Source organism: Euprymna scolopes, chromosome 19 (genome assembly GCF_053919585.1).
Source record: "Euprymna scolopes isolate OS-2025 chromosome 19, ASM5391958v1, whole genome shotgun sequence".
In the NCBI taxonomy this organism is placed as follows: domain Eukaryota; kingdom Metazoa; phylum Mollusca; class Cephalopoda; order Sepiida; family Sepiolidae; genus Euprymna; species Euprymna scolopes.
In genome coordinates, this window is record NC_136500.1 from 148,091,792 (window position 1) to 148,116,771 (window position 24,980).

Here is a 24,980-nt window from a genome sequence, read left to right on the forward strand (position 1 = left end):
TTCAAAATGATTTTTAATAGAGTGTTAAATTTTAAATTTTCAAAATGATTTTTAATGAGTGTTAAATTCTAAATTTTCAAAATGATTTTTAATAGAGTGTTAAATTTTAAATTTTCAAAATGATTTTTAATGAGTGTTAAATTCTAAATTTTCAAAATGATTTTTAATAGAGTGTTAAATTGTAAATTTTCAAAATGATTTTTAATAGAGTGTTAAATTTTAAATTTTCAAAATGATTTTTAATGAGTGTTAAATTCTAAATTTTCAAAATGATTTTTAATAGAGTGTTAAATTCTAAATTTTCAAAATGATTTTTAATAGAGTGTTAAATTCTAAATTTTCAAAATGATTTTTAATAGAGTGTTAAATTTTAAATTTTCAAAATGATTTTTAATAGAGTGTTAAATTTTAAATTTTCAAAATGATTTTTAATAGAGTGTTAAATTCTAAATTTTCAAAATGATTTTTAATGAGTGTTAAATTGTAAATTTTCAAAATGATTTTTAATAGTATTAAATTCTAAATTTTCAAAATGATTTTTAATAGAGTGTTAAATTCTAAATTTTCAAAATGATTTTTAATAGTATTAAATTTTAAATTTTCAAAATGATTTTTAATAGAGTGTTAAATTTTAAATTTTCAAAATGATTTTTAATAGAGTGTTAAATTTTAAATTTTCAAAATGATTTTTAATAGAGTGTTAAATTCTAAATTTTCAAAATGATTTTTAATGAGTGTTAAATTGTAAATTTTAAAAATGATTTTTAATAGTATTAAATTGTAAATTTTAAAAATGATTTTTAATAGAGTGTTAAATTGTAAATTTTAAAAATGATTTTTAATAGTATTAAATTGTAAATTTTAAAAATGATTTTTAATAGAGTGTTAAATTGTAAATTTTCAAAATGATTTTTAATAGTATTAAATTTTAAATTTTTAAAATGATTTTTAATAGAGTGTTAAATTTTAAATTTTCAAAATGATTTTTAATAGAGTGTTAAATTTTAAATTTTCAAAATGATTTTTAATAGTATTAAATTCTAAATTTTCAAAATGATTTTTAATGAGTGTTAAATTCTAAATTTTCAAAATGATTTTTAATGGAGTGTTAAATTTTAAATTTTCAAAATGATTTTTAATAGTATTAAATTCTAAATTTTCAAAATGATTTTTAATGGAGTGTTAAATTCTAAATTTTCAAAATGATTTTTAATAGAGTGTTAAATTCTAAATTTTCAAAATGATTTTTAATAGAGTGTTAAATTCTAAATTTTAAAAAAGATTTTAAATAAAGTGTTAAATCCTAAATTTTTAAAATTATTTTTAATAGTGTTAAATTCTAAATTTTCAAAATGATTTTTAATAGAGTGTTAAATTCTAAATTTTCAAAATGATTTTTAATAGAGTGTTAAATTCTAAATTTTCAAAATGATTTTTAATAGAGTGTTAAATTCTAAATTTTCAAAATGATTTTTAATAGAGTGTTAAATTCTAAATTTTCAAAATGATTTTTAATAGTGTTAAATTTTAAATTTTCAAAATGATTTTTAATAGAGTGTTAAATTCTAAATTTTCAAAATGATTTTTAATGAGTGTTAAATTGTAAATTTTAAAAATGATTTTAAATAAAGTGTAAAATTCTAAATTTTTAAAATGATTTTTACTAGTGTTAAATTCTAAATATTCGAAATGATTTTTAATAGAGTGTTAAATTCTAAAGTTTCAAAATGATTTTTAATAGAGTGTTAAATTCTAAATTTTCAAAATGATTTTTAATAGTGTTAAATTCTAAATATTCGAAATGATTTTTAATAGTGTTGAATTCTAAATTTTCAAAATGATTTTTAATAGAGTGTTAAATTCTAAATTTTCAAAATGATTTTTAATAGTGTTAAATTTTAAATTTTCAAAATGATTTTTAATAGTATTAAATTCAAAATTTTCAAAATGATTTTTAATGGAGTGTTAAATTCTAAATTTTCAAAATGATTTTTAATAGAGTGTTAAATTCTAAATTTTCAAAATGATTTTTAATGAGTGTTAAATTTTTTAATTTTCAAAATGATTTTTAATGAGTGTTAAATTTTAAATTTTCAAAATGATTTTTAATAGTATTAAATTCTAAATTTTCAAAATGATTTTTAATGGAGTGTTAAATTCTAAATTTTGAAAATGATTTTTAATAGAGTGTTAAATTTTAAATTTTCAAAATGATTTTTAATAGAGTGTTAAATTCTAAATTTTCAAAATGATTTTTAATGAGTGTTAAATTGTAAATTTTAAAAATGATTTTAAATAAAGTGTAAAATTCTAAATTTTCAAAATGATTTTTACTAGTGTTAAATTCTAAATATTCAAAATGATTTTTAATAGAGTGTTAAATTCTAAATTTTCAAAATGATTTTTAATAGAGTGTTAAATTCTAAATTTTCAAAATGATTTTTAATAGTGTTAAATTTTAAATTTTCAAAATGATTTTTAATAGTATTAAATTCAAAATTTTCAAAATGATTTTTAATAGAGTGTTAAATTCTAAATTTTCAAAATGATTTTTAATAGAGTGTTAAATTTTAAATTTTCAAAATGATTATTAATGAGTGTTAAATTCTAAATTTTCAAAATGATTTTTAATGAGTGTTAAATTCTAAATTTTCAAAATGATTTTTAATAGTATTAAATTCTAAATTTTCAAAATGATTTTTAATAGAGTGTTAAATTGTAAATTTTCAAAATGATTTTTAATAGAGTGTTAAATTTTAAATTTTCAAAATGATTTTTAATGAGTGTTAAATTCTAAATTTTCAAAATGATTTTTAATAGAGTGTTAAATTCTAAATTTTCAAAATGATTTTTAATAGAGTGTTAAATTCTAAATTTTCAAAATGATTTTTAATAGAGTGTTAAATTTTAAATTTTCAAAATGATTTTTAATAGAGTGTTAAATTTTAAATTTTCAAAATGATTTTTAATAGAGTGTTAAATTCTAAATTTTCAAAATGATTTTTAATGAGTGTTAAATTGTAAATTTTCAAAATGATTTTTAATAGTATTAAATTCTAAATTTTCAAAATGATTTTTAATAGAGTGTTAAATTCTAAATTTTCAAAATGATTTTTAATAGTATTAAATTTTAAATTTTCAAAATGATTTTTAATAGAGTGTTAAATTTTAAATTTTCAAAATGATTTTTAATAGAGTGTTAAATTTTAAATTTTCAAAATGATTTTTAATAGAGTGTTAAATTCTAAATTTTCAAAATGATTTTTAATGAGTGTTAAATTGTAAATTTTAAAAATGATTTTTAATAGTATTAAATTGTAAATTTTAAAAATGATTTTTAATAGAGTGTTAAATTGTAAATTTTAAAAATGATTTTTAATAGTATTAAATTGTAAATTTTAAAAATGATTTTTAATAGAGTGTTAAATTGTAAATTTTCAAAATGATTTTTAATAGTATTAAATTTTAAATTTTTAAAATGATTTTTAATAGAGTGTTAAATTTTAAATTTTCAAAATGATTTTTAATAGAGTGTTAAATTTTAAATTTTCAAAATGATTTTTAATAGTATTAAATTCTAAATTTTCAAAATGATTTTTAATGAGTGTTAAATTCTAAATTTTCAAAATGATTTTTAATGGAGTGTTAAATTTTAAATTTTCAAAATGATTTTTAATAGTATTAAATTCTAAATTTTCAAAATGATTTTTAATGGAGTGTTAAATTCTAAATTTTCAAAATGATTTTTAATAGAGTGTTAAATTCTAAATTTTAAAAATGATTTTTAATAGAGTGTTAAATTCTAAATTTTAAAAAAGATTTTAAATAAAGTGTTAAATCCTAAATTTTTAAAATTATTTTTAATAGTGTTAAATTCTAAATTTTCAAAATGATTTTTAATAGAGTGTTAAATTCTAAATTTTCAAAATGATTTTTAATAGAGTGTTAAATTCTAAATTTTCAAAATGATTTTTAATAGAGTGTTAAATTCTAAATTTTCAAAATGATTTTTAATAGAGTGTTAAATTCTAAATTTTCAAAATGATTTTTAATAGTGTTAAATTCTAAATTTTCAACAAAAAAAAAAACACCATTCGCCGTGATTGTTTTTATCGAGGTAAAGATAATCGAGATAAACATATATTTTTAAAATCTTTTGTAATTAATTAATGTTTTTTTTTTTTTTGTCTAAATAAGATTTGGGATGATTTGTTATAAGAATATGCAAAAATAACATAAGTACCTGAATTTCCAATAAGTTTATCTTTTATCTCAATATTTATAAATCCCATGTAAAAATTCAAAAATCCAAAATTTAACATTCCTTTTTTTTTTTTTTTTAAGGAACTACAGAAGGTTTTACAAGGAATTTAGGAAAACTCGTACCCGGAAAACTCGTACCCGGAAAACTCGTACCCGGAAAACTCGTCCCTTTTTGCTATGTAGGAAAACTGGTCCCTTATTGAATAAATTCTCCTAACTCTGATATAATTAATATATTTAGTTATTTCTAAAACACTATGGACAATTGCTGTGCATCCTATGATTTCAATATGTATTCACGTTTAACTTTTGAATTCTGGGTACGATTGTAGCCTTCAGCTTATAATAAATATTATTTTTAATCCTATTTACGTCTTTCTATAATTACTAGGGTCTGTCCGCTTCCATATATGACACAGACAGGTAAAAAATCCTATTTGAAATTAAAGTGTGACAAGCAAACGAAAAGACTACTTCAAACGTAAGCCTGACAGACCAAAATATTTCTATTTCTATCAGAATTGTGACCAACTGACGGACAAAGTGTGTTATAGAGATGAAAAAGTGCATGAAAAAAGGCGATGTGCTCTGTTAATTTCTTGATGCGCAAAGGATTGGCTACAATTGACTCGACGCGCTTAAATACAAAATCTTCCCATTTATCAGCAAATTATCATTGTCTGAACTAAATTACCTTCAATAAGTTTCCAGACTTTTTTGTACAAGCATTTAAAATAGTCATAGACTCTTGAAAATTCAGTATGTCATTGCTATACATTTTATGAGATGACTGACCAATTGTTATGATCTCACGTTCAAATGAACAGCTACAACAGGAATTGGAATACATCCTACTAAAGCCTGATTGTCACAGCTGGGGAATTTCAAAAATGCAATCTGGACGTTAGGGCACTTTAGAAGAACGATATGCAAGAAAATTTTGTTTTAAATTTGAAAAAAAATGCCACAGAACGTATGGAATGCTTCAGACTGCTTTTGGACAATCTTGCATGAATCGAGCATTTTTTTAAGTGGCATAAGAGATTCAAGAAAGGCAAGGAGTTTATGAGGGATGATTAGAGCCGTGGAAAGAGTAAGGAAGTCAGAACACCAGAGTTGATTGGCTGAATAAAAAATTTCATCGCTAAGGACCGTTGTGTGTCGATAGAGACAATAAATGAGTGCTAAATTGTAAATTTTAAAAATGATTTTAAATAAAGTGTAAAATTCTAAATTTTTAAAATGATTTTTACTAGTGTTAAATTCTAAATATTCAAAATGATTTTTAATAGAGTGTTAAATTTTAAATTTTCAAAATGATTTTTAATGAGTGTTAAATTTTAAATTTTCAAAATGATTTTTAATAGTGTTAAATTTTAAATTTTCAAAATGATTTTTTAATAGTATTAAATTCTAAATTTTCAAAATGATTTTTAATGGAGTGTTAAATTCTAAATTTTCAAAATGATTTTTAATAGAGTGTTAAATTTTAAATTTTCAAAATGATTTTTAATAGAGTGTTAAATTCTAAATTTTCAAAATGATTTTTAATGAGTGTTAAATTGTAAATTTTAAAAATGATTTTAAATAAAGTGTAAAATTCTAAATTTTTAAAATGATTTTTACTAGTGTTAAATTCTAAATATTCAAAATGATTTTTAATAGAGTGTTAAATTCTAAATTTTCAAAATGATTTTTAATAGAGTGTTAAATTCTAAATTTTCAAAATGATTTTTAATAGTGTTAAATTTTAAATTTTCAAAATGATTTTTAATAGAGTGTTAAATTCTAAATTTTCAAAATGATTTTTAATGAGTGTTAAATTGTAAATTTTAAAAATGATTTTAAATAAAGTGTAAAATTCTAAATTTTTAAAATGATTTTTACTAGTGTTAAATTCTAAATATCCGAAATGATTTTTAATAGAGTGTTAAATTCTAAAGTTTCAAAATGATTTTTAATAGAGTGTTAAATTCTAAATTTTCAAAATGATTTTTAATAGTGTTAAATTCTAAATATTCGAAATGATTTTTAATAGTGTTGAATTCTAAATTTTCAAAATGATTTTTAATAGAGTGTTAAATTCTAAATTTTCAAAATGATTTTTAATAGTGTTAAATTTTAAATTTTCAAAATGATTTTTAATAGTATTAAATTCTAAATTTTCAAAATGATTTTTAATGGAGTGTTAAATTCTAAATTTTCAAAATGATTTTTAATAGAGTGTTAAATTTTAAATTTTCAAAATGATTTTTAATAGAGTGTTAAATTCTAAATTTTCAAAATGATTTTTAATAGTGTTAAATTTTAAATTTTCAAAATGATTTTTAATAGTATTAAATTCAAAATTTTCAAAATGATTTTTAATAGAGTGTTAAATTCTAAATTTTCAAAATGATTTTTAATAGAGTGTTAAATTTTAAATTTTCAAAATGATTTTTAATGAGTGTTAAATTCTAAATTTTTAAAATGATTTTTACTAGTGTTAAATTCTAAATATTCAAAATGATTTTTAATGAGTGTTAAATTTTAAATTTTCAAAATGATTTTTAATAGTATTAAATTCTAAATTTTCAAAATGATTTTTAATGGAGTGTTAAATTCTAAATTTTCAAAATGATTTTTAATAGAGTGTTAAATTCTAAATTTTCAAAATGATTTTTAATAGTATTAAATTTTAAATTTTCAAAATGATTTTTAATAGTATTAAATTCAAAATTTTCAAAATGATTTTTAATGGAGTGTTAAATTCTAAATTTTCAAAATGATTTTTAATAGAGTGTTAAATTCTAAATTTTCAAAATGATTTTTAATGAGTGTTAAATTTTAAATTTTCAAAATGATTTTTAATGAGTGTTAAATTTTAAATTTTCAAAATGATTTTTAATAGTATTAAATTCTAAATTTTCAAAATGATTTTTAATGGAGTGTTAAATTCTAAATTTTCAAAATGATTTTTAATAGAGTGTTAAATTTTAAATTTTCAAAATGATTTTTAATAGAGTGTTAAATTCTAAATTTTCAAAATGATTTTTAATGAGTGTTAAATTGTAAATTTTAAAAATGATTTTAAATAAAGTGTAAAATTCTAAATTTTCAAAATGATTTTTACTAGTGTTAAATTCTAAATATTCAAAATGATTTTTAATAGAGTGTTAAATTCTAAATTTTCAAAATGATTTTTAATAGAGTGTTAAATTCTAAATTTTCAAAATGATTTTTAATAGTGTTAAATTTTAAATTTTCAAAATGATTTTTAATAGTATTAAATTCAAAATTTTCAAAATGATTTTTAATAGAGTGTTAAATTCTAAATTTTCAAAATGATTTTTAATAGAGTGTTAAATTTTAAATTTTCAAAATGATTTTTAATGAGTGTTAAATTCTAAATTTTCAAAATGATTTTTAATGAGTGTTAAATTTTAAATTTTCAAAATGATTTTTAATAGTATTAAATTCTAAATTTTCAAAATGATTTTTAATGGAGTGTTAAATTCTAAATTTTCAAAATGATTTTTAATAGAGTGTTAAATTTTAAATTTTCAAAATGATTTTTAATAGAGTGTTAAATTCTAAATTTTCAAAATGATTTTTAATGAGTGTTAAATTGTAAATTTTAAAAATGATTTTAAATAAAGTGTAAAATTCTAAATTTTTAAAATGATTTTTACTAGTGTTAAATTCTAAATATTCAAAATGATTTTTAATAGAGTGTTAAATTCTAAATTTTTAAAATGATTTTTAATAGAGTGTTAAATTCTAAATTTTCAAAATGATTTTTAATAGTGTTAAATTTTAAATTTTCAAAATGATTTTTAATAGTATTAAATTCAAAATTTTCAAAATGATTTTTAATGGAGTGTTAAATTCTAAATTTTCAAAATGATTTTTAATAGAGTGTTAAATTTTAAATTTTCAAAATGATTTTTAATGAGTGTTAAATTCTAAATTTTCAAAATGATTTTTAATAGAGTGTTAAATTTTAAATTTTCAAAATGATTTTTAATGAGTGTTAAATTCTAAATTTTCAAAATGATTTTTAATAGAGTGTTAAATTGTAAATTTTCAAAATGATTTTTAATAGAGTGTTAAATTTTAAATTTTCAAAATGATTTTTAATGAGTGTTAAATTCTAAATTTTCAAAATGATTTTTAATAGAGTGTTAAATTCTAAATTTTCAAAATGATTTTTAATAGAGTGTTAAATTCTAAATTTTCAAAATGATTTTTAATAGAGTGTTAAATTTTAAATTTTCAAAATGATTTTTAATAGAGTGTTAAATTTTAAATTTTCAAAATGATTTTTAATAGAGTGTTAAATTCTAAATTTTCAAAATGATTTTTAATGAGTGTTAAATTGTAAATTTTCAAAATGATTTTTAATAGTATTAAATTCTAAATTTTCAAAATGATTTTTAATAGAGTGTTAAATTCTAAATTTTCAAAATGATTTTTAATAGTATTAAATTTTAAATTTTCAAAATGATTTTTAATAGAGTGTTAAATTTTAAATTTTCAAAATGATTTTTAATAGAGTGTTAAATTTTAAATTTTCAAAATGATTTTTAATAGAGTGTTAAATTCTAAATTTTCAAAATGATTTTTAATGAGTGTTAAATTGTAAATTTTAAAAATGATTTTTAATAGTATTAAATTGTAAATTTTAAAAATGATTTTTAATAGAGTGTTAAATTGTAAATTTTAAAAATGATTTTTAATAGTATTAAATTGTAAATTTTAAAAATGATTTTTAATAGAGTGTTAAATTGTAAATTTTCAAAATGATTTTTAATAGTATTAAATTTTAAATTTTTAAAATGATTTTTAATAGAGTGTTAAATTTTAAATTTTCAAAATGATTTTTAATAGAGTGTTAAATTTTAAATTTTCAAAATGATTTTTAATAGTATTAAATTCTAAATTTTCAAAATGATTTTTAATGAGTGTTAAATTCTAAATTTTCAAAATGATTTTTAATGGAGTGTTAAATTTTAAATTTTCAAAATGATTTTTAATAGTATTATATTCTAAATTTTCAAAATGATTTTTAATGGAGTGTTAAATTCTAAATTTTCAAAATGATTTTTAATAGAGTGTTAAATTCTAAATTTTAAAAATGATTTTTAATAGAGTGTTAAATTCTAAATTTTAAAAAAGATTTTAAATAAAGTGTTAAATCCTAAATTTTTAAAATTATTTTTAATAGTGTTAAATTCTAAATTTTCAAAATGATTTTTAATAGAGTGTTAAATTCTAAATTTTCAAAATGATTTTTAATAGAGTGTTAAATTCTAAATTTTCAAAATGATTTTTAATAGAGTGTTAAATTCTAAATTTTCAAAATGATTTTTAATAGAGTGTTAAATTCTAAATTTTCAAAATGATTTTTAATAGTGTTAAATTTTAAATTTTCAAAATGATTTTTAATAGAGTGTTAAATTCTAAATTTTCAAAATGATTTTTAATGAGTGTTAAATTGTAAATTTTAAAAATGATTTTTAATAAAGTGTAAAATTCTAAATTTTTAAAATGATTTTTACTAGTGTTAAATTCTAAATATTCGAAATGATTTTTAATAGAGTGTTAAATTCTAAAGTTTCAAAATGATTTTTAATAGAGTGTTAAATTCTAAATTTTCAAAATGATTTTTAATAGTGTTAAATTCTAAATATTCGAAATGATTTTTAATAGTGTTGAATTCTAAATTTTCAAAATGATTTTTAATAGAGTGTTAAATTCTAAATTTTCAAAATGATTTTTAATAGTGTTAAATTTTAAATTTTCAAAATGATTTTTAATAGTATTAAATTCAAAATTTTCAAAATGATTTTTAATGGAGTGTTAAATTCTAAATTTTCAAAATGATTTTTAATAGAGTGTTAAATTCTAAATTTTCAAAATGATTTTTAATGAGTGTTAAATTTTAAATTTTCAAAATGATTTTTAATGAGTGTTAAATTTTAAATTTTCAAAATGATTTTTAATAGTATTAAATTCTAAATTTTCAAAATGATTTTTAATGGAGTGTTAAATTCTAAATTTTGAAAATGATTTTTAATAGAGTGTTAAATTTTAAATTTTCAAAATGATTTTTAATAGAGTGTTAAATTCTAAATTTTCAAAATGATTTTTAATGAGTGTTAAATTGTAAATTTTAAAAATGATTTTAAATAAAGTGTAAAATTCTAAATTTTCAAAATGATTTTTACTAGTGTTAAATTCTAAATATTCAAAATGATTTTTAATAGAGTGTTAAATTCTAAATTTTCAAAATGATTTTTAATAGAGTGTTAAATTCTAAATTTTCAAAATGATTTTTAATAGTGTTAAATTTTAAATTTTCAAAATGATTTTTAATAGTATTAAATTCAAAATTTTCAAAATGATTTTTAATAGAGTGTTAAATTCTAAATTTTCAAAATGATTTTTAATAGAGTGTTAAATTTTAAATTTTCAAAATGATTATTAATGAGTGTTAAATTCTAAATTTTCAAAATGATTTTTAATGAGTGTTAAATTCTAAATTTTCAAAATGATTTTTAATAGTATTAAATTCTAAATTTTCAAAATGATTTTTAATGGAGTGTTAAATTCTAAATTTTCAAAATGATTTTTAATAGAGTGTTAAATTTTAAATTTTCAAAATGATTTTTAATAGAGTGTTAAATTCTAAATTTTCAAAATGATTTTTAATGAGTGTTAAATTGTAAATTTTAAAAATGATTTTAAATAAAGTGTAAAATTCTAAATTTTCAAAATGATTTTTACTAGTGTTAAATTCTAAATATTCAAAATGATTTTTAATAGAGTGTTAAATTCTAAATTTTCAAAATGATTTTTAATAGAGTGTTAAATTCTAAATTTTCAAAATGATTTTTAATAGTGTTAAATTTTAAATTTTCAAAATGATTTTTAATAGTATTAAATTCAAAATTTTCAAAATGATTTTTAATGGAGTGTTAAATTCTAAATTTTCAAAATGATTTTTAATAGAGTGTTAAATTTTAAATTTTCAAAATGATTTTTAATGAGTGTTAAATTCTAAATTTTCAAAATGATTTTTTATAGAGTGTTAAATTTTAAATTTTCAAAATGATTTTTAATGAGTGTTAAATTCTAAATTTTCAAAATGATTTTTAATAGAGTGTTAAATTGTAAATTTTCAAAATGATTTTTAATAGAGTGTTAAATTTTAAATTTTCAAAATGATTTTTAATGAGTGTTAAATTCTAAATTTTCAAAATGATTTTTAATAGAGTGTTAAATTCTAAATTTTCAAAATGATTTTTAATAGAGTGTTAAATTCTAAATTTTCAAAATGATTTTTAATAGAGTGTTAAATTTTAAATTTTCAAAATGATTTTTAATAGAGTGTTAAATTTTAAATTTGCAAAATGATTTTTAATAGAGTGTTAAATTCTAAATTTTCAAAATGATTTTTAATGAGTGTTAAATTCTAAATTTTCAAAATGATTTTTAATAGTATTAAATTCTAAATTTTCAAAATGATTTTTAATAGAGTGTTAAATTCTAAATTTTCAAAATGATTTTTAATAGTATTAAATTTTAAATTTTCAAAATGATTTTTAATGGAGTGTTAAATTCTAAATTTTCAAAATGATTTTTAATAGAGTGTTAAATTTTAAATTTTCAAAATGATTTTTAATAGAGTGTTAAATTCTAAATTTTCAAAATGATTTTTAATGAGTGTTAAATTGTAAATTTTAAAAATGATTTTAAATAAAGTGTAAAATTCTAAATTTTCAAAATGATTTTTACTAGTGTTAAATTCTAAATATTCAAAATGATTTTTAATAGAGTGTTAAATTCTAAATTTTCAAAATGATTTTTAATAGAGTGTTAAATTCTAAATTTTCAAAATGATTTTTAATAGTGTTAAATTTTAAATTTTCAAAATGATTTTTAATAGTATTAAATTCAAAATTTTCAAAATGATTTTTAATGGAGTGTTAAATTCTAAATTTTCAAAATGATTTTTAATAGAGTGTTAAATTTTAAATTTTCAAAATGATTTTTAATGAGTGTTAAATTCTAAATTTTCAAAATGATTTTTAATAGAGTGTTAAATTTTAAATTTTCAAAATGATTTTTAATGAGTGTTAAATTCTAAATTTTCAAAATGATTTTTAATAGAGTGTTAAATTGTAAATTTTCAAAATGATTTTTAATAGAGTGTTAAATTTTAAATTTTCAAAATGATTTTTAATGAGTGTTAAATTCTAAATTTTCAAAATGATTTTTAATAGAGTGTTAAATTCTAAATTTTCAAAATGATTTTTAATAGAGTGTTAAATTCTAAATTTTCAAAATGATTTTTAATAGAGTGTTAAATTTTAAATTTTCAAAATGATTTTTAATAGAGTGTTAAATTTTAAATTTTCAAAATGATTTTTAATAGAGTGTTAAATTCTAAATTTTCAAAATGATTTTTAATGAGTGTTAAATTGTAAATTTTCAAAATGATTTTTAATAGTATTAAATTCTAAATTTTCAAAATGATTTTTAATAGAGTGTTAAATTCTAAATTTTCAAAATTATTTTTAATAGTATTAAATTTTAAATTTTCAAAATGATTTTTAATAGAGTGTTAAATTTTAAATTTTCAAAATGATTTTTAATAGAGTGTTAAATTTTAAATTTTCAAAATGATTTTTAATAGAGTGTTAAATTCTAAATTTTCAAAATGATTTTTAATGAGTGTTAAATTGTAAATTTTAAAAATGATTTTTAATAGTATTAAATTGTAAATTTTAAAAATGATTTTTAATAGAGTGTTAAATTGTAAATTTTAAAAATGATTTTTAATAGTATTAAATTGTAAATTTTAAAAATGATTTTTAATAGAGTGTTAAATTGTAAATTTTCAAAATGATTTTTAATAGTATTAAATTTTAAATTTTTAAAATGATTTTTAATAGAGTGTTAAATTTTAAATTTTCAAAATGATTTTTAATAGAGTGTTAAATTTTAAATTTTCAAAATGATTTTTAATAGTATTAAATTCTAAATTTTCAAAATGATTTTTAATGAGTGTTAAATTCTAAATTTTCAAAATGATTTTTAATGGAGTGTTAAATTTTAAATTTTCAAAATGATTTTTAATAGTATTAAATTCTAAATTTTCAAAATGATTTTTAATGGAGTGTTAAATTCTAAATTTTCAAAATGATTTTTAATAGAGTGTTAAATTCTAAATTTTAAAAATGATTTTTAATAGAGTGTTAAATTCTAAATTTTAAAAAAGATTTTAAATAAAGTGTTAAATCCTAAATTTTTAAAATTATTTTTAATAGTGTTAAATTCTAAATTTTCAAAATGATTTTTAATAGAGTGTTAAATTCTAAATTTTCAAAATGATTTTTAATAGAGTGTTAAATTCTAAATTTTCAAAATGATTTTTAATAGAGTGTTAAATTCTAAATTTTCAAAATGATTTTTAATAGAGTGTTAAATTCTAAATTTTCAAAATGATTTTTAATAGTGTTAAATTCTAAATTTTCAACAAAAAAAAAAACACCATTCGCCGTGATTGTTTTTATCGAGGTAAAGATAATCGAGATAAACATATATTTTTAAAATCTTTTGTAATTAATTAATGTTTTTTTTTTTTTTGTCTAAATAAGATTTGGGATGATTTGTTATAAGAATATGCAAAAATAACATAAGTACCTGAATTTCCAATAAGTTTATCTTTTATCTCAATATTTATAAATCCCATGTAAAAATTCAAAAATCCAAAATTTAACATTCCTTTTTTTTTTTTTAAGGAACTACAGAAGGTTTTACAAGGAATTTAGGAAAACTCGTACCCGGAAAACTCGTACCCGGAAAACTCGTACCCGGAAAACTCGTCCCTTTTTGCTATGTAGGAAAACTGGTCCCTTATTGAATAAATTCTCCTAACTCTGATATAATTAATATATTTAGTTATTTCTAAAACACTATGGACAATTGCTGTGCATCCTATGATTTCAATATGTATTCACGTTTAACTTTTGAATTCTGGGTACGATTGTAGCCTTCAGCTTATAATAAATATTATTTTTAATCCTATTTACGTCTTTCTATAATTACTAGGGTCTGTCCGCTTCCATATATGACACAGACAGGTAAAAAATCCTATTTGAAATTAAAGTGTGACAAGCAAACGAAAAGACTACTTCAAACGTAAGCCTGACAGACCAAAATATTTCTATTTCTATCAGAATTGTGACCAACTGACGGACAAAGTGTGTTATAGAGATGAAAAAGTGCATAAAAAAAGGCGATGTGCTCTGTTAATTTCTTGATGCGCAAAGGATTGGCTACAATTGACTCGACGCGCTTAAATACAAAATCTTCCCATTTATCAGCAAATTATCATTGTCTGAACTAAATTACCTTCAATAAGTTTCCAGACTTTTTTGTACAAGCATTTAAAATAGTCATAGACTCTTGAAAATTCAGTATGTCATTGCTATACATTTTATGAGATGACTGACCAATTGTTATGATCTCACGTTCAAATGAACAGCTACAACAGGAATTGGAATACATCCTACTAAAGCCTGATTGTCACAGCTGGGGAATTTCAAAAATGCAATCTGGACGTTAGGGCACTTTAGAAGAACGATATGCAAGAAAATTTTGTTTTAAATTTGAAAAAAAATGCCACAGAACGTATGGAATGCTTCAGACTGCTTTTGGACAATCTTGCATGAATCGAGCATTTTTTTAAGTGGCATAAGAGATTCAAGAAAGGCAAGGAGTTTATGAGGGATGATTAGAGCCGTGGAAAGAGTAAGGAAGTCAGAACACCAGAGTTGATTGGCTGAATAAAAAATTTCATCGATAAGGACCGTTGTGTGTCGATAGAGACAATAAATTCATAGTTTGCTGTTAGTGTGGGGACTGTGCACACAATTATTCGCGACGTTTTCATGACAGCAGGAAAATAGTTGAGATGATCAATTCAGATTCCACAGTTCTTGATGCTCTGTCGACCTGTGATGAAAGCTGGATCTTCTGCTATGACCCAGAAATCAAGGGACAGAGTTCCCAGTGAAACCATGCGGGCTCTCCCAAACCCAAGAAGGCCAGACAAAGCAAATCCACCCAGAAACTCATCATAATCCTGTCAATAGCAGCAGCAGCAGCTGAAGGGTGGCTGGCAAACGATTGTATAAGCAGCAGGAGCAGCGGTGGATGCGTATATAAACTATGTGCAAGTGTGCTCGGGCAAGCGTCTGAAGAAAAAAAAAATGGACAGCACGTTGTCGGGGAGAAAAAAGTCGACCCCAAAGGAGACGCCCGTGTAAAATAAAGGCGAGAATGGGCCGGCTGTGAGAAGCGTGTGGTCGAAAGAAAGAGAAATGCGCTCAGGTTAGGTGGACATTACAGACTTTTTAAATGGTGTCGAGACATGAGAGTAACAAAAGTAAATGCTTTCCAGTTGGCCTTCGGGCCAAGATCAAAGTGTGGTATCTGTTCCGGCAGATACTGCAAGCTAAGACCATATGTGGGGGCGACCCCACATATAAGACCTTGGTCAATGTAGGGGCAACCCTTCATACCAATTGTCACTATCCAGCTCCCCTCCTCCCCGGGGAGTTGGTCCCCATTTCCCCTTCACTCCTCACATTAAAAATCGGCCTTGTGCCTAATTTGCTCGGTGGGGGAGCAAATAAATACCATCTGTTCCGGCAGATACTGCACTTAAGATAATTTGTACCAGTCAATGGAGGGGAAACCCTCTATACTGGGACAATTATTATTTTTGGTAACCAGAGTGACCCCTTTTAGGGGAGCTGGTTTTTACCTCACATTAAAAACGGCCTTGTGCCTAATTTGCTCAGTGGGGGAGCAAATAAATACCATCTGTTCCGGCAGATACTGCAAGCTATGACTAGCAAAGACCAGATGTGGGGTCAACACCACATGCCTGACCTTTAACCAGCTCCCATTTCCCACCTCTCGGGAGCTGGTCCCCTTTTTCCCTTCCCCCTCCCTTCACTCCTCACATTAAAAATCGGCCTTGTGCCTAATTTGCTCGGTGAGGGAGCAAATAAATACCATCTGTTCCGGCAGATACTGCAAGCTATGACTAGCTATGCCTAGCTATGACTAGCAAAGACCAGATGTGGGGGCAACCCCACATGCCTGACCATTAACCAGCTCCCATTTCCCACCTCTCGGGAGCTGGTTCCCATTTTCCCTTCCCCCCCCCTTCACTCCTCACATTAAAAACCGGCCTTGTGCCTAATTTGCTCGGTGGGGGAGCAAATAAATACCATCTGTTCCGACAGATGGTGCAAGCTATGACTAGCTAGGACTAGCTATGACTAGCAAAGACCAAATGTGGGGGCAACCCCACATGCCTGACCATTAACCAGCTCCCATTTCCCACCTCTCAGGAGCTGGTCCCCTTTTCCCCTTCCCCCTCCCTTCACTCCTCACATTAAAAATCGGCCTTGTGCCTAATTTGCTCGGTGGGGGAGCAAATAAATACCATCTGTTCCGGCAGATACTGCAAGCTATGACTAGCTATGACTAGCAAAGACCAGATGTGGGGGCAACCCCACATGCTTGACCTTTAACCAGCTCCCATTTCCCTCCTCTCGGGAGCTGGTCCCCTTTTTCCCTTCCCCCTCCCTTCACTCCTCACATTAAAAATTGGCCTTGTGCCTAATTTGCTCGGTGGGGGAGCAAATAAATACCATCTGTTCCGGCAGATACTGCAAGCAAAGACCATATGTGGGGGCAATATAAGGCCTTGGTCAATGTACGGGCAACCCTTCATACCAATTGTCACTATCCAGCTCCCCTACTCCCCGGGGAGTTGGTCTCCATTTCTCCTTCACTCCTCACATTAAAAATCGGCCTTGTGCCTAATTTGCTCAGTGGGGGAGCAAATAAATACATCAAAGTGTAGTATCTGTTCTTCAGATGCTACACTTCAATTTCTTGTTCTCTCTCAGTGGAGGAGAAATCCTTCACGACTGAGACAATTTTTTTATTTTTGTACATTTTCTCCACGTTAAAAAACGCCCCTGGTGTCTAACTCTGTCCTGTGGGGGGCATTGTAAATAGGAACTTTAATAAATGCTTTTGGTTAAAAAAAATAAAATACCGACCCGAATTTTATTTATTTATTTATTTATTTCCTTTGTTCGTTTTTATCCTTGGGTCCCCAAAATCAACAGAGATTAAACTATTCCTGTAATGTTGATTTTGCGGTGAGAGTTTAGTTCTGTGTAGTTCTAGGAGGTCCACGCCACCACCCAGCCCTTGCCTTCTCTCTTTGAGAAAGGAGTGAGTTTATTGCTAATCGCCTGGGGTGTCCTCACCGGGGAATGCTGACAGGACTGCCTGGACACTTTTGTAGGTCAGAGTGCTTGCTCTGCTGCTCCTCCTCTGTGGCGCTGACTTTTCAATACCACTTTCCGACCCTGGTGTTTAAGTTCTTGCAGTGGGCGAGAACTAAATACCTTCTTAAATGCTAATGGATGCTTCCATTATTCATCAGAAATGGCGAAAGATTATAACTGAATAATGTAATTATCAGTCTTTATAGAAACCAACTGTTGTTGTGTTTTTTATGTTTTTTTTTTTCAGGAGTGGCACGCGCCAGTTTGATGAGAAATTTTAAACAGCCATTTGTTTTAGTGATAAGAAGAAATGTAGTTTTAAATTCAGGCCGATTAAAAAAACAAAAAAAAATAGTATTTTTTATATACTTGTTTATTTTTAGAAACGGCCGACCTGGTGTCGATAATTGGGTTGTTGTTTTGCGTTTTCTAAGGCTAAAAACGGACTGCAAACTGATTTTTTTTCTTTCTGATATTTGCCTGTTTCTCTTGGATTTGTATATATATATATATATATATATATATATATATATATATATATATATGTAAAACAGTGAAAAAAAATGTTAACTACTACAAAGGAAAATGAGGTAAGTTTTTAGTTGTTTTGTTTCTCTTTCTGTGTTGTTTTGTTTTGTTTGTTTGTTTTCTAGTGCGTATACTGATCAACCCCCATGGCTGCCAATATTGTCTCGGTAAACTAAAGCAATAAAACAAAGTCACTAAATTGGTTTGCGAGAAAAAAATCTGTGGTAGAGTACATAATTTTTTTTTTTTTTAATTATTCTATAAAGAATAATTTTGAGTTAAAATCTATTGAGAAATACACATTTCGTATTGAGAAATACGCAATGTAAACATTAGGTAAAGAATAACAAGTTCTCCAATATGGCCGCCACGCCTCATATAACTAATGTTTACATGTTTAAAGGGTGTATTTCTCAATACAAAATGCATATCCCTCAATAAATTTTAATTCGAAATGATTCCTCATACATAATAATATTTAACAAAAAATACAGGTGCAATATGCACTTACTGATCCGCGCTATTTTTAAATCGTATTTCCAAGTTTAATTAAAGTTTTATTATTCAATTGTAAGGTTAAAATACAGAATAGGTACAAGACACCTTCCCCTCCCCATGTTAAGAATGGCTTTTTAAATAATAACATTATTATTTCAGCACGGACCAATAAGTGACTGCATGGAGTACCAAAATACATTTTAAGGCCTATATAATTTTTTTTTTCTCGCAAACCACTCACGTCGAGTTTTAGTGATTTTTTTTTTTTTTTTTTTTTTTTTTTTTTTTTGCCGGCAATGGCATAGCCTGAGCAGGTTATATTCATACGAGTCGTCGATACGTCCTCGACGATCTGTCTGATAGAGTCGGGCCTATTTTTTAAGTATTGGGATAATCTAGCATCTGTCGGACTGAGATGTGGTTCTAGTCTTATGCGGTTGCTTCCCGTCTTTCGGGTGGAGTAAGTTTACAGCTTATTGCCTGGGGCGCCCCTACCGGCGAATGCTGACAGGGCTGCCTAGGTAATTTTTAAAAAGCCAGAGTGCTTCCTCGTGTAGGGGGGGGGGCGTTGGCTTCACTTTTCCAGCCATTCCTGGCCTTGTGTCACATCTTCCTGCAATGTGAAGGATGTAAATGCCTACAACAGGCAAAAGTCGACTACACAAAATTAAAACTGGGTTCCCGAAACGGAAAATGAAAAGTAAAATAAATAAAATACCGATTCATTTATGTTGCATTTTTTTTTTTTTTTTTCAATGTTTGTTGTACCTATTTACTATGCCTCCCCACGGGACAGAGTTAGACATCAGGGTCGTTTTTTAACGTGGAGAAAATGTACAAAAATAAAAATTGTCTCAGTCGTGAAGGAAGGACTGCGACTGCTCGTGCTCCTCCACCGAAAGAGAACAAGAAATGGAAGTGCAGCAATGCACTATGCAGCATCTGAAGAACAGATACTACACTTTGATCTTGGCCAAATTTAGTTTACGAAATCTCATGTTTTCGTTTTGTTTTTGTTTTTTTTCCTTTTTCGATTGTTCGTTTATTTTTTGGGGGGTATTGTTTTTTGTTTGTTTGTTTGTTTTTGTTTTTCTTTCCATTGTGTTACTGTTCGTCTAACAAACTTCTACGACGATACAAACCACGTCGAATGTTTAAAAAAAAAAAAAGTTGATGGTAATTTTTACTTTCTTTCCACATTAACACTCCCCTTTTAAATGACAATTTCTGAAAGTTTTAAGGTATGCTGAAAACGAATATCACATTTAAATGTGGCGCAAATAAGAAGTTTTCTCTATATTAAAACCTATATTATCCAATATAATTGTTTATGTTATCACTGTGGCCATTTTGTACGCGCAGCAGCAACGCGCATACATTTTTTGACACGAGTGCGCATGCGTGTAAACGAAATCGCGAGAAACAAACCGAACGACAGAGCAACCAATTTTTCCAACAAATACAGTCGAACCTGGCCTTCTGGCCAAAATCAAAAGTGTGTCCGCGCTGTGACGAACGCGAGCCCGAAACGATCGGGCACGCGTTTTTTAGTTGCAGCCGGATCCAGCCCTTATTGGAGTACGTCGGGGGGGGGGGACGACTCGCATCGATGCCGAATGTCCGCTCGATCTCGACGAAGGTTATTTTGTGTACAACATTGAGCCGCCGTTCCCTAGGGAGGAAAGAATGGTTTTCCTGGCGATCCTGGCAGTAGCGCGAGCGCGCATGGTGATTTGGATCACGCGCCTCAAGTTGGTCCGGGAAGGGACATCTGTTCCGGATCGGGATCTGATCGTTTACTTTAAACACTTGCTTAAAGTAAAGATCAGATGCGATTGGAGGAGGTTGCCTAGAGTGGAATTTGACAAGAGGTGGGTGCACAGACAGCACTAATTTGTGCATCCGTTGAGGAGCCAAGTTTCAATACGTGTTCCCTCCTTAAGCATGGCACGGGCCGGGCGGTGCTGGCTGGAGCCTTCGGAACCCATCCCGCTTAGGTTCTAGCTAAGAAAAACTTAAGAAGACTCTTGACTGGTGGTATAAATGAGATCCTGTTCCTGATTTTATTTTTTTGGTACAAGAGAACCTCTGAGTCTGCCCATCCCCTTTGTGCCACATCCTTGCTTTTTCAACATCCCCGGTCACTCCCCTACTCAGAGGTCACCTTCCAACCCCCCTCCACCCGTTGCTTTGTTTTCTCCCACTTCCATTAAGATATTTTCCCCAATCCCCATTAGGGATCGCCCTGCTTGTTTTCGGTTCCCCGGAAAACAGTGGGGGGTCTAGTCACCTAGATTAGTACAGGGGGGTCTCACTAACAACCCAGTAGGATTTATCTTTTGTTTTTTTGTTTTTATATGAACACGTTTGATTAGTTTTCCCCACTCCACGAACAATCTTTCTCTTAATTCAAAAACTTTTTATTTTCTAATGAAATTGAATTTTATTTTTTCACACACGCACACACACACACACACACACACACACAATTAAAAAAAAAAAATGCATACACAAACACACAGACAACTGTTTATAAATTGTAAATATGTTTTTGACTCTTAAACGCTGGGGATTTATTAGTTAGATTAAGATCCATAGAGTGAATGAGGTATTTTGGTAAATGTTGCCAGTCAAGAGTAAGACTCCAAAGTCTACATTTCTTACTTTTAATCACTTTAGTCACAAAGACCCTGAACCCTTCCCATCCCCAATTTCTTGTAGGGCCTTGTGCCTAATTTTGTTGTTTAAAAATCTTTTGTTTTTTACTTAATTGTATTTTCAAAATTTTTAAAAGCAATAAAATATATAAACAAGATCAAATTTTTTTAACATGAATAAAAGATTTAATATCTCAAAGTGTAGTATCTGTTCCGGCAGATACTGCAAGCAAAGACCATATGTGGGGGCGACCCCACATATAAGACCTTGGTCAATGTAGGGGCAACCCTTCATACCAATTGTCACTATCCAGCTCCCCTACTCCCCGGGGAGTTGGTCCCCATTTCCCCTTCACTCCTCACATTAAAAATCGGCCTTGTGCCTAATTTGCTCGGTGGGGGAGCAAATAAATACCATCTGTTCCGGCAGATACTGCAAGCAAAGACCATATGTGGGGGTAACTCCACATATCAGACCTTGGTCAATGTAAGGGCAACCCTTCATACCAATTGTCACTATCCAGCTCCCCTACTCCCCGGGGAGTTGGTCCCCATTTCCTCTTCACTCCTCACTTTAAAAATCGGCCTTGTGCCTAATTTGCTCAGTGGGGGAGCAAATAAATACCTCAAAGTGTAGTATCTGTTCTTCAGATGCTACATTTCAATTTCTTGTTCTGTCAGTGGAGGAGAAATCCTTCACGACTGAGACAATTTTTATTTTTGTTCCTTTTCTCCACATTAAAAAACGACCCTGGTGTCTAACTCTGTCCTGTTGGGAGGCATTGTAAATAGGAACAAATACTTCGCACCCTACCAGCATCAGTTATTGGGAGGGGGATTCGCCATTGGAGAGTCCCATCTGCGCAAGGAAAGATATTTTTTTAGATGGGGGGGGGGGGGTTGTAGGTCATTTTTATTTCTGGCTTTTTAGTAGGGGATTCAAATCTCCTTTTTGCTCTAATCTATAGAGTAATTACCCCCCCCCTCAACCACTCACCCCCCCCCCCGTACCTTCGTCCCTCCCAATTACATTATAAATGAGAGCAAAAAATAAAACCGGGGAATTAAATCCCTTCCCCCTCCCCTAAAATGCGAGAAATAACAATGTGTCTCCATTTAAGAAAAAAATTTACTTGTGCAGATGGGACCCGCCAAAAGCGAATTCCACCCCCACCCCCACACATCTCCGAAAAAATAGACAAGACGACAGACATCTTAGAAATTTGAAAGCCGTAAAGAGTTAATATTTGAGATGTGTTAAGTGTCGAGCCATATTGTTGAACAAAGATGGCGGTAGTAAATAAAATCGGCGAAGAATCAATGAAGTCACGATCTCGAGTTTTCTTTTTGTTTTTTTTTTACATGGAGGTCACCACTTATCAAGGCCCGGAGGCCATTCGGGGATAAGGGTTATTGTGTGTACAGCAATCAATGGGATAGTATCATAATAATCGTTAGTATTGGAGTTTTGATAAAGTGTCTTACTTAAGGGGGCGGTTCATTAGGAATTTGTTTATGTTGGACTTGAAGACATCCAAGTTGTAGTCAGGTAGGAAACAGGCAGACGGAACAGAGTTCCACAGGCATGCACTTCTAAGAAAGTAGCTTTGTTCATGGAATCTGTTTTGATTTAGGCACAGATAAAGAGTAGGGAAATTATTGACAGTGGTTTCAGCTAGACGGGTGTTTTTCGTAAAAGATTGGCGAGGGGGGGGGGGCAGAGATTGGAGCTCAGACGAGGTATTGTCATGGAAGTAACGATTAAGCAAAGACAGGCTCGCAACGTCTCTTCTGTGGGAGAGAGGTTGCGGGGAAGAGAAAAGAGCATCCCCCACTAAGCCACAAAGTCTATTTTGTACTCTGTCAGGGTAGGATAGGCTGTTTTTAGCAGCTCCTGCCCAGATGTGGCAGCAGTACTCTATCCTTGGACGTGCTTGGCTTTTATATAGATAGAGAATTGCATGTGTTGAGTAATTCTTCAGGACAAAGATGGCGGAAAAGAATCAATGTAGTCCAGATCAGCAGTGGTTCAGTCATTTCAAGACGGAGACTGACAGCAAGCTGACTTGCATCCAAAATTCAATATTTTTATAATAAGGTTGGAGGCTTCTCATTGGTTGATTGTCCTAACTTGTAGGCCCTGTCGGTGGGGCATTAGAATACGCCGATTGCCCCCCTGCAGAGAGTAAAAGTCCCTCAATGGGGTCCTGGATATGACCTTAAACTATATCCAGTGGTGAGGCCCCAGCTTGTGGGCTTTGGGGAGTGTGGAGCCACCCTTTAATTACCATTGCTCCCAGGTCCACTCTGACCCGGAGTGGTAGTACCTGTTAGGGTCCCAACTATGGGTTAAATAGAAACCGACGTGAAAACAACAAATATATTCTATTAAAAAATTTTTTTAAATCTTTGAATTCGGCATTAAATAACCCGAAAGGGTTGATATGCCGTAAAACAAAAACCAACCATCTAGGAGGTCCACCCTCCCAGGCCTTGCCACCGGGCTTTTCGGTGGGGAAAGTTAATTGCTTATTGCCTGAGGCGCACCTACCGGGGAATGCTGACAGGGGTGCCCAGGCAATTATTGTTGAGGCGAGAGCCCCTTCTTTAGGGGAGCTCGCCTGTCCTGCACCTTCCGGCCTTGTGCCACATTTTGCTGCGGTGCACAGCAAATAAATATCTACCCTTATTATCGAGGACGAGTCTCATTGCGGCTTCAACGGCTTGGAAACTGGGTAGAAAGTACTCCTCAAGAATCCATTCTTTACACTCAGCCTGAGACGTGCGGAGCCGGGAACCGGCCCAGTACCTGTTGGACTGAAGTACACTGCCTGGGTATCAACCAGGAGGTCCATTCTCCCAGGCTTTGCCACTCGGCTTTCGGATGGGGCAAGTTTATTGCTTGTCGCCTGAGGCGCCTCGACAGGGGAATGCCGACAGGGGTGCTCAGGCTATTTTAGTCAAGGCAAGAGTGCCCCTCTTTCAGGGGAGCTTGCCTGTGTTCCACTTTCCGACCTTGTGTCACATATTGCTGTTGGGGGGGGGGCAATTAAATATCTACGCTCGTTATCGATCAAAAACATTTTAATGGCAAAATAAAAAGCACTTAAAACTATTTATTACAATGAATCATTTTTAGGCACGTTGAAAGCTACACTTGATAGTGTCAATTTCGTTTCTATGAGCGATTAATTTGACATCGTAATAATTTGAAAATAATTTTGAAGTTAAAAAGTCTCTAATCTAAAAGGTCCCGCACTATCAGACAAGCTTCAACCTCTGTCGCATCACAACAATGTTGCATCTCTGTGCCGGTTTTACAAGTATTTTAATTGAATGTGCTCTAGTGAATTCGTAGCACTTGTGCCCCCTCGACATATATAGTCCCTACTAACCCAACAAGCAGAAAAATCCCACCCCTTAACCATTAAGGTATTGAGACACTGGAAAACATTCTATTCTAATACTTTTTTCCCTCAAATTGTTAGACTTTGGAATTCCCTCTCTGTTTTTTGCTTCCTTGGCTATACTTGCATGCAAAAATTTAAATGCAATACAAACAGACATCTTGTGACTCAACTCCCTACCTAGATCACATTCAAGTCATTCGTCTTTTGTATTATTTGGATTCTTTGGACTACTGTCCTCGTCGGTTGCGTTATTTTCG

The 24,980-nt window shown here is 27.3% G+C and overlaps 1 protein-coding gene across 4 annotated transcripts in view; it reads left to right on the forward strand.

The window, feature by feature from the left end:
- Nucleotides 1–17,793: 17,793 nt before the first annotated feature.
- Nucleotides 17,794–24,980, forward strand: part of LOC145240044 (uncharacterized) — a 51,020-nt gene continuing 43,833 nt past the window's right edge. Inside the window, exons 1-2 of one of the 4 annotated variants that reach the window (XM_080103632.1) lie at nt 18,010–18,128; nt 18,161–18,220. In XM_080103632.1, coding sequence (XP_079959758.1) covers nt 18,194–18,220 — 27 coding nt within the window. In that variant the 5' untranslated portion in view covers nt 18,010–18,128; nt 18,161–18,193. Of the gene's footprint in view, nt 17,817–18,009; nt 18,129–18,160; nt 18,221–24,980 lie in introns of those variants that run through there. The other 3 variants (XM_080103633.1, XM_080103635.1, XM_080103636.1) reach the window with 3 other exon arrangements.